The sequence below is a fragment of the Ceratotherium simum genome, chromosome 22 (genome assembly GCF_057802395.1).
Source record: "Ceratotherium simum simum isolate JZ-2026a chromosome 22, ASM5780239v1, whole genome shotgun sequence".
NCBI lineage: Eukaryota > Metazoa > Chordata > Mammalia > Perissodactyla > Rhinocerotidae > Ceratotherium > Ceratotherium simum.
Window position 1 is genome coordinate 16,915,226 of NC_141921.1, and position 19,938 is coordinate 16,935,163.

General features: G+C 40.0%; 1 protein-coding gene across 10 annotated transcripts in view; it reads left to right on the forward strand.

The window, feature by feature from the left end:
• The window catches only part of FOXJ3 (forkhead box J3), a 162,993-nt gene extending 145,839 nt beyond the window's left edge, over positions 1 to 17,154 (forward strand). For 9 of the 10 annotated variants that reach the window (XM_004443128.3, XM_087446152.1, XM_087446150.1 and 6 more), the window contains 2 exons: positions 11,756 to 11,863; positions 13,887 to 17,154. In XM_004443128.3, the coding sequence (XP_004443185.1) occupies positions 11,756 to 11,863; positions 13,887 to 14,002 (224 nt within the window). In that variant the 3' untranslated portion in view covers positions 14,003 to 17,154. Of the gene's footprint in view, positions 1 to 11,755; positions 11,864 to 12,176; positions 12,289 to 13,886 lie in introns of all 10 variants that reach the window. The other variant, XR_015555769.1, reaches the window with a different exon arrangement.
• The last annotated feature ends 2,784 nt before the right edge of the window (positions 17,155 to 19,938 follow it).

Genomic DNA, 19,938 nt, shown 5'->3' on the forward strand with positions numbered 1-19,938 from the left:
TTGATCTTCTCTTTTTCTCATTCATGTGAAATTCAGTCATTCAGTAACCATCTGAGGCAACTTGGTATGTTGTTAATGGTGACAGTTGACCCTTTCACATCTTTTTATTTCTAAGAAATGAATGAAATCAAATAATTTATATATTTAAGGTATATTTTAGGAAAACTGGGATAAGGAGACTGTGTTTTTTTGTCATGATTTATATCATTTTATTGTTTCAATTGACTTTCGTTTGTGATCTTTAACCTTTTAAGTTATCAAACAAGAATTAAATATCTTAAAGATGCTCCCCCCCCCACACACACCCCCAGGAAGATTCGCCCTGAGCTAACATATCTGTTGCCAATCTTTCCTTTTTTTTTCTTTTTTTGGCTTGAGGAAGATTAGCCCTGAGCTAACATCTGTGCCTGTCTTCCTCTATTTTGTGTGTGGGATGCCACCACAGCATGGCTGACAAGTGGTGTAGGTCCGCGCCTGGGATCTGAACTCGTGAACCTGGGCCGCTGAAGTGGAGTGTGCCAAACGCAATCACCAGGCCACGGGGCTGGCCCTGATACTTATAGGAACATAGTTATGAAGTTACATCAATTTAAATTTGTATAGACTTGCAATGAAAATCAACATTTCTTATTTTATATATCTTCTAAGAATGTTAAACAGAATTGAAGTTCAAAGTTTACTTGAGTAGACAGTGGTAAGTCGTTATGTTGTACTCTGACTCAAAATTTGTGCTCTCTCTTTCATCTCACTTTCTTCCTTTACTCTTTACCCTTATGCCCATCTCTTTTACTCTGATTGGAGTGCCTACAGTTTACTTCTCTCAGGTTTCCATTCTACAGGTGTTTAATATCCAAGTTCTTTCTCTCCTCATTTTAATTTCTTGCTGCCTTTTATCTCCAAGTTGACTTCTTTTCTGTATGTTATCTTGGTTTTATGTTTGATGCTAAGAAGTCCTCTCTCTCCTATCCTGAGTGGCTTCCTTCAGTCGTTATCCTAGCTTATTTCACGTATTTGAGCTTCCCATGCTCTCAAGGTACCCAGTCAGGCTGCAATCTTTCTTTTCATGAAGTCTTTATTTCTGTCTTTTGATACACTAGAAATCTTTCATCATCTTGCTTCTTCCATTTGGATAGCTTACCTAAATTGAAACCCTCAGTGGCTATTTGATTTTGCTGACTTATTCATTTCATAAATTAGATCTGTACAAGGGCCTCATTCAGTGCCTGGCATATAGGAGGTACTTAGTACCAGCTGAATTTGAGTGCCCTCTATGTGCCAGACACTAAACTTTATTTTTTGATAACTCTTTAGCTCATTTCTCTCTCTCTGTCTTTTTGTCACTTCTCTTTTGGTGTCTTCCTGATAAATACGCTCTAAAAAAAATTTTTTTTATTATGGTAAATAGACATAAAATCCCAATCATCCTTAAGTGTGTACAGTTCAGTGGTATTAAATATATTCATAATGTTGTGCAGCCATCACCACCGTCCGTCTCCATAACTCTTTTCTTCTTGTAAAGTGGATGCTCTCTACTCATTAAACAATAACTCACCCCCCCATTCTACCGCTACCCCCAAGCCCCTGGCGACCACCATTTTACTTTCTGTCTCTGATTTTTGACTACTCTAAGTACTTCCTGTAAGTGGAATCATACAGTATTTGTCTTTGTGTGACTGGCTTATTTCACTTACCATAGTGTCTTCAAGGTTCATCCATGTTGTGGCATATGTTAGAATTTCCTTCCTTTTTAAGGCTCAATAATATTCCATTGTATGTATATACCACATTTTGCTTATCCATTTATCTGTCAATGAACACTTGGGTTGCTTCTATGTTTTAGGTATGGTGAATAATGTTGTTATGAACATGAGTGTACAAAATATCTTTTCAAGACCCTGCTTTCAATTATTTTGGGTCTCTACCCAGAAGTGAAATTGCTGGATTACATGGTAATTCTCTGTTTCATTTTTTGAGGAACTGCCCTACTATTTTTCACAGCAGCTGTACCATTTTACATTCCCAGCAACAGTGCACAAGGGCTTCCAGTTTCTCTACATCCTTGCTGACATTTGTTATTTTCTGTTTTTTTTTTTTTTTTTTCCGTAGTAGCTTTCCCAGTGGGTGTGAGGTGGTATCGCATTGTAGTTTTGGTGTGCATTCTTTGATGGTTAATGATGTTGAGCATCTTTTCATCTGCTTATTGGCCGTTTGTATGTCTTCTTTGGAGAAATGTCTCTTCATGTCGTTTGCCCATTTTTAAATCAGGTTTTTTTTTTGTTGCTGAGTTTTAGGAGTTCTCTATATTTCTGGATATTAACTCCTTATCAGATGTATGATTTGCAAATATTTTCTCCCTTTTTTTTTTTAACTTGGGTTGATAGTGTCTTTTGATGCACAAATTTTTAAATTTTCCTGAAGTCCAAAATAATCTATTTTTTCTTTTGTTGCGTATGCCTTTGGTGTCATATCCAAGAAATCATTGCTCAATCCAACGTCATGAAGCTCTTGCCTCTTGTTTTCTTCTAAGACTTTTATAGTTTTAGGTTTTACATGTAAGTCTTTGACCCACGCAGTGTTAATTTTTGTATACGGTGTTAGGTAAGGGTCCAATTTCATTCTTTTGCATGTGGATGTCCAGTTTTCCCAGCACCATTTGTTGAAAAGACTGTTCTTTCCCCGTTGAAGGCTTGACACCGTTGTCAAAAATGTTTCGACTATATATGTGAGAGTTTATTTCTGAGTTCTTTATTCTATTCCGTTGGTCTTTGTGCTTGTCTTTATGCTGGTACCACACTGTTTTGACTGCTGTAACTTTGTAGTAAGTTTTGATATCAGGAAGTGTGAGTCCTCCAGCTTTGTTGTTCTTTTTCAAGATAGTTTTGGCTATTCAGGATCCCTGGAGATTCCGTATGAATTTTAGGATGGGATTTTCCATTTCTGTAAAAAAAAAGTCATTGGGATTTTTGATATGAATTACATTGAATCTGTAGATTGCTTTGGGTAGTATTGACACCTTAACCACATTAAGTCTTCCAGTCCATGAACATGAGATGTGTTTCCATTTATTTATGTCTTTAATTTGTTTCAGCAATGTTTTATAGTTTTTATTTTACAAGTCTTTCACCTCTGCAATTAAGTTAATTCCTAAATATTTTATTCTTTTTGATATCATTGTAAATGGAATTGTTTTTGTAATTTCCTTTTCAGATTGTTCATTGTTTGTATATAGAAATGCAACTGATTTTTGTGTGTTGACTTTGTGTCCTGCTACTTTGCTGAATTCTTTTATTCTAACAGGTTTTTTTGTGGAATCTTTAGGGGTTTCTACATATAAGATCGGATCTTATATGATAGATATGATATATAACAGAGATAAATTTGTTTCTTCCTTTCCAATTTCGAATGCCTTTTATTTCTCTTTTTTGCCCACTTTGCCTAGGACTTTCAATACTATGTTGAATAAAAGTGTTGAAAATGAACATCCTTGCTTTGTTCCTGATCTTAGAGGAAAAGCTTTCAGTCTTTCACCATTGAGTATGATATTCGCTGTGGGATTTGTTGAGTATTTTTATCATGAAAGGGTGTTGACTTTTGTCAAATACATTTTCTACATCAATTGAGATGATCATGTGGAGTTTTTCCCCTTAATTCTGTTAATGTGGTATATTACATTGATCAGTTTTTGTATGTTGAACCATCCTTGTATTCCAGGAATAAATCTCATGTGGTCATGGTGTATAATCCTTCTAATATGGTATTGAATTCATTTTGATAGTATTTTGTTGAGGATTTTTGCATCAGTGTTCATAGGGTATATTGGTCTGTAGTTTTCTTATCTTGTAGTATCTTTGTCTCGCTTTGGTATCAGAGTAATTCTGACCTCATAGGATGAGTTAGGAAGTATTTCCTCTCTTTCAATTTTCTGGAAAAGTTTGAGAAGGTTTGGTGTTGGTTTTTCTTTAAACATTAGTTAGAATTCACCAGTGAAGCCATCAGGTCCAGGGCTTTCTTTGTCTGCAGATTTTTGATTACTGATTCAATCATCTTACCTAGTTATAGGTCTATTCAGATTTTCTATTTCTTTGTGGTTTGCTTTTGGTAGGTTTTGTGTTTCTAGGAATTTGTCCATTTTGTATAGGTTATCCAATTTGTTGGTGTACAGTTGTTCATATTTACTCTCTTATAATCCTTTTCTCTGTAGAATTGATAGTAATGTCCCCACGTTCATTTCTGATGTTAGTAATTTGAGTCCTCTCTTTTTTTCTTTGTCCATTTAGTCAAAGTTGTCAACTTTGTTGATCTTTTCAAAGAACCAACTTTTGGTTTCATTAATTTTTCTCTAATGTTTTTCTATTGTCTTTCATTTAACTCTTTGCTAATCTTTATTATTTCCTTCTTTCTGCTAGCTTTGGGTTTAGTTTGTTCTTTTTGTAGGTCTGTAAGTTGTAAAGTTAGGTTGTTGATTTGAGATTTTTCTTGTTTTTTATAGCTATAAATTTTCTCCTTAACACTGCTTTACTGTTTTCCATAAGTTTTAGTATGATGTGGTTTTGTTTTCATTCAGCACTAAATATTTTCTAATTTTCCTTTTGATTTCTTCTTTGATCCATTGTTTTTTTAAGAGTATGTTGTTTAATTTCCACAAATTTGAGAATTTTCTAGTTTTACTTCTGTTACTGATTTCTTTTTTTTTTAAGATTTTATTTATTTAATTTTTCCCCCCAAAGCCCCAGTAGATAGTTGTATGTCATAGCTGCACATCCTTCTAGTTGCTGTATGTGGGACTCAGCCTCAGGATGGACGGAGAAGTGGTGCCTCGATGCGCACCCGGGATCCGAACCCGGGCCACCAGCATTGCAGCGCGCGCACTTAACCACCAAGCCACAGGACCGGCCCGTGTTACTGATTTCTAACTTCATCCTGTTGTGGTCAGAGAAGATGCTTTGTATGATATCCTTTAAAATCTGTTGAGACTCAATTAGTAACCTAACATAGGGTCTATCCTGGAAAATGTCCCATGTGCACTTGAGAGGAATGTGTATACTGTTGTTGGGTAGGATGTTCTGTATATGTCTCTTAGATCTAGTTTATTTATTCTAGTTGGTTTGTTGTGTTGTCTTCTATTTCTTTACTTATTTTCTGTCCGGTTGTTCTCTCCATTATTGAGAATGGGGTATTTAAGTCTCCAACTATATATATAGAGCTGTTTATTTCCTCTTTGAATTCTGTCAGTTTTTGCTTCATATATTGTGGTATGTTATTAGGTGCATAAGTGTTTATAATTGTTATATTTTCTTGCTGTATTGAATCTTTTATTGATATATAATGTCCTTCTTTAACTTTTCATTTTTGTTATTATACTTTTCATTTCCAGAATTTCATTTTAGGTTTTTTGTCTCTTTATTGGTATTTCCATTTTGTTCATACACTGTTTTCTTGACTTTCTCCATATCTTCCTTTAGTCATTGAGCATCTTTAGGATAGCTGTTTTAAAGTCTTTGTGCAGTAGATCTACCATCAGGTCCTTTTCAAGGACAGTTTCTGTTGATTTGCTTTTGGTTTGAGTGGGCCATACTTTCCTGCTTATTTGTATGCTTTGTGATTCTTTTTTTCTTGAAAACTAGACATTTGAATCTAATAATGTGGTACCTGTGGAAGTTAGATTCTCCACCTTCCCCAGGGTTTGCTGGATTTTGTTATTGCTTTTGTTTATTATGTTTATTGTTTTGATTGTTGTCCTAGTCTTTAATTTTATTTATTTATTTTTTTCCCCCAAAGCCCCAGTAGATAGTTGTGTCATAGCTGCACATCCTTCTAGTTGCTGTATGTGGGATGCGGCCTCAGCATGGCCGGAGAAGTGGTGCGTCGGTGCGCGCCCGGGATCTGAACCCAGGCTGCCAGCAGCAGAGCGCGTGCACTTAACCGCTAAGCCACGGGGCCGGCCCATCTCCTAGTCTTTAATGTCTAGCTCTCGAAAGGGGGAAAAGATAAAAATGAAAAAGGGGGAAAGGGGGCACCAGCCCTTTAAATTCCCTGGAAATCAGTTCAGCAAGGAGGGGAGGACCTTGCGGCTTTGGGGGTAGGTGCAACAACAGTGGCCACCCTGCTTTTTGTCTGTATCTCTTTGGTCAGAAGCAACAATCAGTGATCAGAGCACAGATCCCCAGTATTTGGAGAACAGTGTACTTTTTGCCCACCCTGGCTCCTGTAAGCTGTTCCAGGAACACGTGTACTGTAGAGGTAGGGGTGGGTGGTAGGTAGCTGCTGCTCTGCTAAGAACTGAAATTGACCAAAATTACCTGCAATTTACCATCCAAGCCTTCCTCTAAAAGTTGCAAACTTTGAATAGACTCCAGAGTTCCACAGTAGTTATATTAAACAGATACTACCAGTGTAATTTTATTTAGGTTGGGAGACAGATTCCTGGTGCTTCACTCCACCATCTTCCCAGAATCCTCCCTCCATTCATTTTTAAGAATCAAGATCTGTATAACTCAGCATGTATTTTCACTTATTTGCCTTTGTCTGTTTCATCTTTTTATCTCTTCTTCTACATGGACAGCATATGTTCTTTGATCCTCTGATAGGTTCTAAGCCCATTGTTTGTCCCTTTCAGGATACATCACTTTCACTTTTCCAACTTGCTTTAAGTCCTAGACCAGGAGTACCATCCTTTTTGTCCTTTGTCCTTTTGTTCTCCTTTCCTCTTTTCTTTCCCTGTTCAACCAAAATTGTCCCTTCTAAGTGCTGCCGTGTTCTCTTTGCCAAATCATCTCAAACCATTTTAGTCAGCCTTAAGAGTGCTAAGTGAATTTGGGTAGCTTATACATACATCAGTACACATGTGTATTTGGAGATGGGTACCTGTGTTGCTCACAGATTGTTGCCTTCAGCAGTTCAGGGAGTTCTAGGAAGACCAGTAGAAGAAGATGTGGGTCAATCTTAAGAGAAGGCCATTTCAAAAGGCCATTGTACACATTAGCCAGTAGCTCTCCCTTTCTGAAATTTCAAAGCTATGTGGTAGAACAAGACTTTCTTCAGTTTTGTGACCTAAATCTCTAAGAAAGGTCCAAGTGTACCTTTTGGTTTTAGAACTTGGTACTCTTGGTCATGGAAAAAGTATTGTCCATCTGCTGTTGTCCTCTGTCAGAGTGGCCAAGTACCCTTTCTGGATTCTCTCTAGACTGAGATCCTGTGTTATTTTCCTAAAGCCCTGTGTCACTAGACATCTGTGGTCATCTTTTCTTGGTCCTTGACCTTGATTATTTGGTTCTGGTATTCTGTGATTATCTTATTTTTTCTGCCAGCTTTTTGTTTTTATTGCTCATACATTCCTTCTCTCTAGGGTCTCCACACCTCCTTCTTGCTTCTCACTGCTACTCCATTCACAGCCTTTCAAAGGCCAAAGAACTTTTTTTTGTCTCAGTGCTTATTCCTCTGACAACTCCCCTTCCCATTTCGTCTTTTCCTTCTGAATGAAAAGAACTTTAGCCAGCCCTGGCCTGCCAAGCCATGTTGGCCTCTGTCAGTACTTTCTCTGATCAGCTCTGGGGCTCTAAGTATCCATCACCTCAAGCCCACTGATGTCTAGTCACAAACATTCAGGTTTTTTACATGCCCAGCCTGCTTTCTTTTGTTTTAAGCCCTAGCCTCTTTCTGTCATTTTTTTATTCTTGCGTCCCTCTATATCACTTCCATTCAGATATCTCACTTCCTTCATCTCTATACCCCAATAATTCTTTGCCACATTTTCTTAGAAGTGTCGTACAAGAGGAGACTTCAGAGAACTGTTAATTTTATCCTTTTATTTAACGGATAAGGAAGCTGTGATCCAGAGACAGAAAGTGACTAGCCTAATATTACGAAGTTCATTTGGATACAGGTCTTGTCATCTAGAGTATAGCCTCTCTATATCCCTCAAACTTTCCTTTCTGCTTCTGTCTTCAAGACTCCCCTTTTGGTAAATACCTCTTTGGGCTCCTTAGAGATGCCAGAAATTAGTATTGTAATGTGTTGGAGTGGAAGGGGGAAGGAGAAAAGGATGTTACAGTACACAGTGTATCCCTCGTCTTCCTAAATCATTTTAACTGTGTTTACAGTTTGTCTTGCCCAGTAATGGTTAAGTCCTCTAGCTGTGCTGTTCTTACTTTGATGCTCTGTTTAAAGGTCATTAAATAAGGGTAGGCATGCATTCATTCAGCAAACATTTATTTATGCCTTCTCTATGCCTGACTGTGGCATGGGCACTAGGAGTAAAGTGGTGACTCCAAAATAGCCCCTAATCTCAAGGAACTCATACCCTGATAGGTGAGGCAAGTCTGTCAAGAAATACAACATAATGAGAAGTACAGTTCTACCACAGGGCAGTGGGAATAAGAGAAAGGGGCTTAACTGTATTGGGGAGATAGAAAAGCTTCATAGAAGAGGACACATTGAAGCAGGACTTTGCAGGATAAATGAGATTTTACAAGTCTGATCACTTCTCTTCTCTGCTCAAAACCCTCCATTGGTGCCCATTTTTCTCAGTAAAAACTAACGTCCTTACTGTGGCCTGTATGGCCCTACACAATCTGGTACCCCATTACTCTCTGACTTTGTTGCGTTTTCTCCTCCTCTCATCCCCCTCCTCCTGCACCACTGGCCTCCCTGCTGTTCTTTGAACATACCAGACACACTTCACTTATCTCAGGGCGTTTATAACTTGCTCTTTCCTCTGTCTGGAGTGATCTTCTCCCAGATGGACACATGACTCATGTCTTCATCTTGTTTAGGTTTTTTCTCAAAAAGCACCTTTGAACTCAAGTGATGCCTTCCTTGACCATCCTATTTAAATGGCACCTACTGCCCAGTGCTCCTTGTCCCCTCTCCCTGCTTTATTTTTCTCCATAGCATGTGTAACGTGCTATGGCAAAGGCAAACTTTGTTTGCCTCCCCTCTCCCCCTGACCCCTGAGAATAAGCTCCAAAAAGACAGGGAGTTTGTGTTTTCATTTCTGTGTGCCTAGTGCCTAGAGCAGTGCCTGGTGCATAACTACTTCTTAAATGAATGAATGGTCATTTGACAGGAGTCTGCTTTCAGTAAATATATTGTGTAATTAGAGTAATTAGATTTTTAAATTCTGTAGATTTTAAATTCTTTATACTTTAAATCTTTAAATTCTTATAACTACATTCTAATTGTTACAGGATCTCAAAAATCTTTGGAAACTACATTGGAAGTTAATTTCTTGCTTAGAAAGTCTGGGTAGACTCTCATTGTTCAGACTATAATGAGAACATGGCAAAAAATGAGGAGTAATGAGAATTGCTATATGAAAATAGAAGTGTTAGGAATGTGACAGAATTTTAAAAAGTTAAGGCTAGTTGTTTAATATCAGTGTCTATTTATTCTCACAATCCTTGTTTAGTCCCATAATTCTTCTCTAATTGTCACTCCTCTCCTACTTTAAGGTAAGAAATACTAAGCCAAAAAAGAGGAAAGAAAAAAGAAATATAAAAACTGATTAATCTCCAATAAAAATCAGTTTTTGTCTTTTGATTGTGACTTGAGCTCTTAAGGATAAGTAGAAAGAGAGCTAAGGTTTTGTAAGGACAGAGGCTGGGAGGTCGTTGGTAAATGAGTGACCATGTTACCAGAGTGATGTAGCCCCCTTAGCCTGGTGCAGCCTTTAGAAGGTGCACCATTCACACATGTGGTTTTTTTCCCACAAGAATATACTAGAGCTGTAGCTGCAGAGCTTGTAGCTTATAACTTTTCTTAGTATCACTTTTTCCTCTCTTTTCTTCCTAAATCTTCAGTATGGTAAATTGATCAAAGAGTTCAGTTCTGACTGTAAACTTCACTATAAAAAGGCATGTCATCTTGGGAGGCATTGGCCAGTAGTCAGAAGTCTCGGGTTCTGTTCCTGGTTCTATCTCATTTTCTCTCTGGTCTCATTTCTTCATCTACATGAACAGAGGTAGGGCTGGATTAGATTATCTTTGAGGCTGTCTCAAGCTTGGACAGTCTGACTTTCCAGTGGCAAGTGAAAACTTGTGAGCAGCCAAATATAGTGTGCCCTACCTTGAATACAAAACGAAGATTTTTCTTCACTTTAGTTTCCTCTAGAAAAATGGTTGCTGTTTTCTAGTTTGCTTACAGCATTGCTAGACTGCAAGTATAATTTGTGTGAAACACTAGAATACCTTAGGGAAATAGCCTCTCTGGAATTCCGGGTGTTCCTTACAATGTGAGCCAGTGTCATGGTTCTTCTGCAGGAGTTATTGGCAGGATAGAGGAGCTATTTGCTCCTCTGCCTTTCTATTTTGCATTATGATGCAATGTAATTGACATTTTGGAACTATTACACTTGATGGCTCCTGTCAACAAAAATATATTAATTTAAGAACCTTCTGAAATGCCATTTAAATGAGATCTACGTTTCCCATATCCACACTTGTGAATAATGCATTTTTAATCACCTTTGCTTGCTATAGCTCGTTTACCTTGTGCAAATCTTTCCTGTCACTTTGTGCCTTTAGTCACTTTGTTCATCAGCTAGGGCACACATAGGTCTGCTTTGAGGGTGAGAAAATCAGGGCAATAGGACAACCGTTAGTAGAAAGAGCCCATGAGTTAGGAGAACTGGATTCTAGCCCTAGCCCTGTCAAGCTGATGTGTCTTGGAGCAAGTTAGCTTAGCCTTTCTGAACCTCAATTGCCTCATCCATAAAATGGGTATAATCCCCGTCTTGCCTTCATTGTGGGCTTAGTGGGAGGCTCAGATGCAGTCATGGATAGGAAAACGCTTTTGAACTGTAGTGAGGTATGTAACAACAACAACAAAAACAGACATAACTTGCCTACAAGCTTCCAGAAGCAGTGCCAGAATTAGCACCTGTGTATTCATACCCAGCCTGGCACCATTGTCAAAAAGCCAGCACCACCATTTGGCAGAGTTTTAGCATCACAAAGGAGTAATTTTTTTCCTTCCCTTTGTTTTCCTCACCTTACCTACTTAATTTAGTTTTAGGTAACAATTCTATTTGGTGGTCTGGTGGTTAGGATCTGGCACTCTCTAGGGGCCGGCCTGGTGACGTAGCGGTTAAGTTCACACGCTCGCTTCGGCGGCCCAGGGGTTCGCAGGTTCGGATCTGGGGTGCAGACATACGCACCGCTTGTCAAGCCATGCTGTGGCAGGTGTCCCACATATAAAGTAGAGGAAGATGGGCACGGATATTAGCCCAGGGCCAATCTTCCTCAGCACAAAGAGGAGGATTGGCAACAGATGTTAGCTCAGGGCTAGTCTTCCTCTCAAAAAAAAAAAAAAAAAGATCTGGCGCTCTCACCACTGTGGCCTGGGTTCATTTCCCTCACTCGTCCGTTGGTTGTCACACTGTGGTGGCTGCTTGTTGCTGTGATGCTGGAAGCTATGCCACCTGTATTTTCAAATACCATCAGAGTTTCCCCTGGTGAACAGGTTTCAGTGGAGCTTCCAGACTAGGAAGTAGGACCTGGCCACCTACTCCTGAAAAATTGGTCATGAAAACCCTGTGAACAGCAGCGGAGCATTGTCTGATACATCGCCGGAAAATGAGAGGATGGCACAAAAAAAGCCCCGGCAGGGTTCCACTCTGCTGTACATAGGATCGCTAGGAGTTGGAATCGACTCGACAGCACTAACAATAAAAACAATTCTTTTAAGATTTTAATGCTTGATTTGTTTTACTTATGGTAATATGTTTGTTTCCCTTCTTTCTGCTTTTCAATCTGATTAGGAAATTTGTACATAGACTCCAGGCAAAATCTCCCTCCTTCAGTGATGCCGCCCCCTGGTTATCCTCATATTCCACAGGCACTCAGCACTCCAGGAACAACGATCGCAGGTAATTTGGGGTGTGGTGTGTTGCAGTTGGTACTCAGAGTCTAATATTGAAAAGCTTTAGATGCCCCAACAGTGAACAAGGCTGCCTCAGGAGGAAGTGAACTCCCTGTTATCGGGGGTGGGGTGCAAAGTCTAGATAGCTACTTGCTTGGCTCCAGTGCTGGTGAAGGGATTCAAGTGTCAGTTGCTGTTTGGACAATATGGGCCAGAGTCTCTTTTAGCCTTCTTTTTTGTCCTGTCTTTCTAAGAGGTCTAGGGGCATAGAGCTTGTCCTTGGGTTCTTAGGTATCTTTGAGGCTGTTTGACTTTGACAGGACTTCAGCAGGCTTCAAGAACCTACTTTGATTAGCTCCTGAATATTCTGCTCCATTCATTCTGATGAAGTTCCCCCAGCTATAGTTTCCAGGGATGTACCTTACAGAGAAGGTAAGTTTCAGGAGTTACTAATTCATAAACTTTTTTCCCCTAGGCTCCTGAATGTAGGATAAGTTACATTTAGCAGGGCAGTAGAGGCACATTATTAGAGGTGGAAGGGATCTTAGGAATTATCTAGATGAGGAAACGGAGGCTCAGAAGGGGAGACAGCTTGCCCAGAGCCACCAGTTTGGTAAGTGGCCAAACCAAGACTCAAACCTTGATGTCTGCATTCAGAGTTCATTGTTTTTGTATACCACACCACCCTTTACTTAGGGTATTTGAGAAAAAGACAAAAGGTAATGTGGAGGAGTGGATTTAAAACCCCCAAAGAACTGTGCCAGGCAGTAATGAAGGAGGAGTTAAGACCAAGTGACGTGTCCTTTGGTGAAGGGGAAAGAATAAATGTTATCTGTCCTCAGCACTCACCAGTAACTTGTAGGTGGCAAGATATGGTAGTTAAGTCTCTGGAGCCAGATTGCCAGGGTTTGAATCCTGGTGCTTTGCCACTTGATAGCTGCCTAACCCTCCTGTCTCAGCTTCCCTGTCTGTAAAAGGGGGCTAATAACACTACCTAACTCGTAGTTGTTAAGAGAATTAAATGAGGATTATATGTAAATCACTTAAATTAGTGCCTGGCACACAGTAGGGAATTTATAAGTTTTTAAAAAATAAATACAGGCATTTCTGCTATGCTGTAATATACTGAAAACTTTAGCATATTGTAAAACTGTACGTTAAAAATTACAGGGCTTATGAGAAAAAGATTAGCAGCAGACTACTACTTGAAACTTTGTAATGAGAGTACTAACAGAAACTATAATAATCCAGTAAAAATTCCACAACAATTAAAAGGATATGTTTAATTCCTAATAAAAGAATGAATTCTACAACTAAATATAGATCATTACTTTAAAAAAAAAAACAGATCTGGTTTGGAACAGGGTTTGTCAAAGCTGTGGAGACAAGGGAAGAATGCACTAAATTTGGGAGCACACTGATTCAAGAAGAGGAGCCTGGAGAGAGACAGCGTCATGCAATCAGCTGTGTTCCTCTGTGGCTTACTGCACTCAGCCGTGTCAATGTTCTCTGTGTTTACCTGCTGTTACTTGGTGGCACAAAAATTAACTTGCTGGAAAAAATTCACTATTACCCAATATGACTTCACTGGTACACTGACATCATTCTCCTATTTACCATCTTATGTGAGCCAGTTCATGTCACTGAAACATGTACTGAAGCAGAGCAGACTGTGAGAGAAATGTGGCGTCAGCACCTGGGCTAACTCAGGCACTCTTTTTATGCCCTCCCTGCTGCAGCCTGGCTTAACGGAAAAAGTGGGTTTTGGAGTCAAGTGAACTGAGTTCAATTCCTGTCTCTTCTCCTCACTAGTTGTATGACTTTGGGTAACTTGCTCATCCTCTTAAATCTAAGCCCCCTTATCTATAAAATGAGGATCATAAGAGCAGTCTTGTTGAAGGCTTCAGAGTGGATTAGTGAGATAATGAGTGCTGAGTGCCTGGCAAATAGGAAGTGCTGGATAGATGTTCATTTATTTCTTCCTTTCTTCTCTACCCAAGTCACTACTGACATTGCCTCCTTCCTTGCAGGCCATCACGGAGCCATGAGCCAGCAGCACATGATGCCTTCCCAAGCCTTCCAGATACGGCGCTCTCTGCCTCCAGATGACATCCAGGATGACTTTGATTGGGATTCCATTGTGTAGAGCTTGTCTCTGCAAGGCACGGCCCCAGTGTCACCTGTGTGTGCAGTGAAGGGAAAGGTTTAAGAGAATCCAGTTGAGAAAACAAAGTTGCTAATCACTTTACCAATGTTATCAACATTTCTTTTGAAGACAATCAGAAAGATTTTAGCTGAATAACTTACTGCTTTTATCTGACCCAAATAAGTACTACGTTTGTCTCGCTGCCAGCTGCCCTCTGTAGCTCCTAACTGTTGTGTGATTTGGACGGCTTTTGCATATTTGTGTCAGTTTGATGTTGACCACAAGTGCCAGACTGATTTTTCAGACAGAGCCTATTTTGCTGCAAGCAGTTTATAGATACATATGTGTAAATATATGTACAAAAATTACTGAAAGGCTTCGATTTTTTTCTAATTGGATTATACGTCTTGAAAAGAAAGTTACTGTGAGTTTTTATTCCTTATTAGGCTGTTTTCTGCAGAATGCTTTTAAACTGATGTAGGCAACTGAAAGGAAATAGATTTTTTCAAAGCCCAGTTCCCCTTATTTAATCTTTTTCAGAAATGTGGTTATTGAGTTCTACTCAGTAAGTCAAAGAACCCAGAGTTTGATGCCCTCCAAACAGTCCGAAGGGGCATGTTGTTCCTGAGCAGCATAAAGAACTGACCAAATTTGTTTTGATGCTTAGGGGATTATAGAGTTTATGTTGTACCTTGTCAATATGTGTTTTCCTAAATCTGCATTATAACAGTTCTAAGATTTATTTGATCAATTAGAAGCTGGGCATTGCATGGCTCTTTAAACAAATCAATGCCTCCGTATTCACTTATGTATTTATTATTCAAAAGTGTTATTTTAATATTTATTGCCACCTTCTGTGAATGCTCAGCTCTTGTTGGGTTCATTAAGGAGAAATGTGGTGTCTGAAAGCATAGAATTATTTTTCTTGATAAGAGTTTACAGATAAGACAATCAGAGAGAGATTGTGTCATTCTCTTTATCATCACTCCTTTTACCATGTGAGTATGTTTCTCTATCTTAGCATTCTTGTTGATTGAGACTTACTAGCTAAATAGGATTTTTCTGGAATTTGCATCAGAGTTCATTTGGGCAACAGAACAGCAGGACAGTGTTTATAAAGCAAGTTTCCACACTCATTATCTTTCCATTTAGGAGATGCTGAAAGAAGGATGGAGCCACACACAGATTTTATATGCCACAGTCTTTGGTGCAATTATTGTGAAGTAGCCTGCTGTTTCTGTTGTCCTGTGTGTCTGTGTATGCATGACATTTGGTTACTTTCTTTGAAATGCAGCCTGCCTCTTAGGGGTTTTTATTAGTTTTCTGTTCTGTTTCACGTTGTATCACAGTTACTTTGCGTGGATTGATTGTCTTAGTTTTATAATAAAACTAAAAGAAATTAGATTTTTTTTAAATGAATAGTGTTTTTTTTTTTTTTTGTGAGAAAGATTAGTCCTGAGCTAACATCCGATGCCAATCCTCCTCTTTTTGCTGAGGAAGACTGGCCCTGGGCTAACATCCATGTCCATCTTCCTCCACTTTACATGGGACACCGCCACAGCATGGCTTGACAAGTGGTGTGTCGGTGTGCGCCCGGGATCCAAACCTGCGAACCTCGGGCCACAGAAGCGGAGTGTGCGCATGTAACTGCTGTGCCACCAGGCCGGCCCTGAATGACTAGATTTTGAATTGGTTCTTTAGACCAAAAAAAAAGCAGAATTTCTTTCAGTTCTTATGGGGAAATGATATGTTCTATCAAATCAAGTGGTAGTAACTGCTAGGGTTTCTTTTTAGCTTCTCGGATCTCTCTCAGCTATGCATAAATCCTTTAATTAGCCTTAGTGATTCTGTGGTTTAGTAACCTCTACTTGAATGAAACAAACATCTTTGTTTCTGTGTGTATGTATGTGAGAGTGTTTGTGAATGTGTGTGGGTGTTACTTTTAATGGAGTGTTGCCTTGAATGAATCACTGGGAAGCCAGCCATGGTAAAGGTTTGTGAGGTTGGGGAGAAAGGAGGGCTTTATGTTCCTGTTGTTTGGACTCTGCTTGGCGTGAAAAAGGAGGCTCAGTTCTAGCCCCTTGGATTGGTGAAAATCAGATGATTCTGGAAAGGCAGCTAACAGACCTCTCTTAGATTGATCAGAGGCAAGATGAAATAGCAGCCTGCAGAGTAAAAGCTTAAAAAGGGGGGTTGGGGGTGATTTTCAATAGTCTGCTCAAGTCACTGTTTTCTAGACACCAAAATAGCTGTTTTGAAACTTTAAATTGCTTGGGTAGCAATGTGCACTTTAAACAATTTGGGTATTAGAATGCAGTCTCTTATATTGAGTGATTAGGGTAGAAATCACTAACGAAGATTTTACAAATTGTGTGAAGCAGTTTTCCCATTTGGCAATCACTTCCTGATTTGCAGTGATCAGTATTTTTATGAGAATTTAAACTTACCAAGAATGGCCATGGAGGATGAGCCTCTACCCAGACCCATCTTGCTCTTGTGATTCTGGTGGCCTGGGAGCCCAGGACAGGCCTTCTCAGTGGGCTCCCGCCAGACAGGGCTACATGGTGATGGCAGAGGATCCCTCTAGTGGCCATTTCAGTTGGTAGTTGTTAATGCAGAGCAAGTTCTGTCGTGGGCTTAAATTGACTGAAGACTTTTGGGGAAAAGAATAATAAATGCATATAATCAAAAGGGGTACTCTGTCCAGGAGAATAATCCGACTGGCATTTGTGGCAGTTTTTGAAATGTAAATGTATTCATGTGTGTTCTTGTAAATACATGTCTCTCAGATGTCCTTTGAAGTGGGAGGGAATCAATCCGGGGATTATTTCAAATGGAATAGAGTATTTTGATATTGTTCATTCAGAGGGTGATATGTACATATCTATATTGTATATATGTGATGAAAATGCATTGGCTTTTTGTGCAAACAATCTGCTCTCTGTACTGCTGTTGGACAGTGTTTTAATGTTTCTACAGTTTTGCTATTGCACGATTTCATATTTTGCCTCTATGATCTCTATGATGAACGGCACCCATTCTTTGTAACTGTTTAGTGCTGTAAAGAAATATTCCCATTGTCATTGGGATTGTTGCTGCCAGAACTGATATGCATGAATGGCACTTAAAATAAATATATTATGTTAACTCTATTTACAACACTGATTAGCCTGTGTCATTTGCTGCAATTGAGGGAACAAGTTTGGAGCTAGTCCAGACCCTGCAGTCAGTCCTTCAGGTCTTAGAGATGGTGTCCCATGTGTTGCTGCCTTAGAACAGTCATTGCTGCCATTTATTAAACATCTCACTAGCTCTGTGGACTTGAGGAAGTTATTTAATTTCTCTGAGCTTCATTTTCCTCATTTATAGTGCTTATAAAGTGAGGATACTACTACTTAACCTCCTAGAGTTGTAGTGGGATTAAAGTAATTAATCCGTTTAGAACATTTAGAACAGTACCTGGAACATAAACAAGGCCTCAGTGTGTGCCAGGTGCTGTGCTAAGTAGATGTTGTTATGCTCATCTTACAGTATGGGAACAACTCAGATAGAGGTATAATGGCTTACCCAGATGCTTTGTTGGCAAATGGCAGAGCTGAGGTTTGAATCCAGGTCATTTGACTCCAATGTCATGTTCTTTTACACCATCCTCTCTTACTCCCAAGGGAACTCCCCTATCCCTACCACTACCCTTAACCCCAGTCTTGACCCTAGCACTGCCTTCCCAGAGAGCTGTTTCCAAAAGGTGAAAGTGACACCTTCTTGACATTAGCTGAGCACACACCGTGTCAGCCTTCCCATGAGAAATCCAGAGATAAGAAAGCCACAGTTCCTTGCCTTGAGGAAGGGAAAACTTACTCAGGACAGGTAGCAAATGCTAGCCCAGGGAAACTGCCCAGGGAGGCTACTCGGCAAGATTCTGGTGGTGAGGAGTTAGGTCATGCTGAGGGCTGGGGCAGTGGTTTAGGAAAGCTTCAGGGTGTGCATGGGCTATTTAAAGTTGAATCTTCCAAGGGTCCTAGACAGATGGGAGAAGGTGTTTCCATTTATACCGCTGCTCTGAGCCAGGTGTGGAAGCTAGATTAGCATGGGGGGTGGGGTGGGGACTGAAGCTGGAGAAATGGTGGGTTGCTAGTAAAGAACCAAACACAGCAATCCCCTGAGGTAAGTGGTGGTGTCCCGACTTGATTGATGTGGAAACATGCTCAGAGGCTAAGCCACGGGCAGACCAACACTGGTGGAAATGGACTTGAAGCTGCAGTCTGTCTCGCAAGGAGGGGAGAGCTTCTTACCAATCCCATGATCCTGCCCACGGCCTCCTGCTACTCCTAACTTAACTCATATGATCTATTGATTGCAGTTTTACAGATGGGGAAACAGGCTCAGAAAGGTTAACTTGCCTGAGTTCTCACAGCTAGTAGAGGATCTGGGATAATTCAGTCTGGGTTTGACTCCAAAGCTCATTCCCCTTTACCCCACTGCTTTTCAAAAAGGAATTTGCCCAAAGCCAGGGATAGTGCCCATGCACCCAGTGGGTGTGTGTGTCGCTTGGAGGGAGGAGCTCTGCTTTTCTCCCATCATAGGTAAATTTTGGTCAGCAGCAGTGCCTCTGAAGGACTGTAGTAGGGCACATGGTTAAATCTGATCACTTGGTGCTGATTCAGTCGTAACCGAAGTGCACCTTTGTGCTGATCAAATGAAGAAAGTAAATAAGATCATTAAGATGCATGTGTAATTCTCAAGGCTTTAACATATTACAGTGTGCAAAGGGCTGCTGTTTATAGATGTGCCCTTACCAGTTGGATAAAGCAGTCCTGGAAAAACCATGTAAGCATCAGTTAGCATTTGTAGAAGGGTGGACTGTGTCTAAATGCCGTAAAGTCACAAAACTATCTTGAAAGCTTCAAGCTAGAAGGGGCCTTTGAAATCATCTAATACAACCCCCACATTTTGCTGTTGAGATCATTGAGAGAGGGAAAGTGACTGCTTAAAGTCACACATCTAATTAGGGGAAAATTTGGGGAAGGGGAGGAATGGAGAATGTCATTTACCTGGTAGGAATTTAAAATTCTTACACACATCATCTTATTTGATCTATGCAAGAACCTGATGCTGTAGTACTGTTATTGCCGCATTTTACAGAAGAGGAAACTGCTTCAGAGAGGTCAGGCACAATGTAACTGCATCCTGAATGCATTCGATCAAAGCACTCAAATTCAATTATACACACTTGGCCAGAGAGAGACTGGAAATCTTACCTAATGTGGTAGTTAGTATCCAGCTGTGATGAACACATGCCCCTCAATGAGTGTGAGATGGAAGATTCAAACCTGAGACCGTGACTGATCTTCCACATACCTCTCTGCATGAGCATCTCACCACTGAGTGTGATTCCAGTGGATAAAGATACACATGATCTGTACAACATTGCCCTTGGATGCAAGCTAGCTACTTCAAAGACAGACTATTACCAAGAATTAGAAAAACTGGCCATGTTGGGCGTATTGAGATGGTGTGTTTATCCCCAACATGGTGCCTTCCTAAAGGATTTCCAAGAGTAATTTTGCCCTTACCTCCCCGTGTCTCTCCATCCAGACAATACGTAACTAGTCAGCATGTGTGAAGCAGACTTGGTAAGTGGCTGCACCAGAGCCAGAATTCAACTCCAGGTCAGGCTTGTCTGTAATTCCCAACTCTCCAACAGTGCACCTAGGCAATGCTGACCCCAGAAGTGCAGAATAGGACAGCTGCCATTTGTCACTTGTTACTTAATATTACTTATTACAAGCACTTGATGTAGATCATCATATTTACTCTTCAGATGTGTGGTAGATACTATTATTATCAACCTCATATTGCAAATGAAGAATCTGAGCCAGAAAGAGATTGTCACTTCCTAGGGTCATCTGGCTCGTCAGTGGGAGAGGTAATAATAA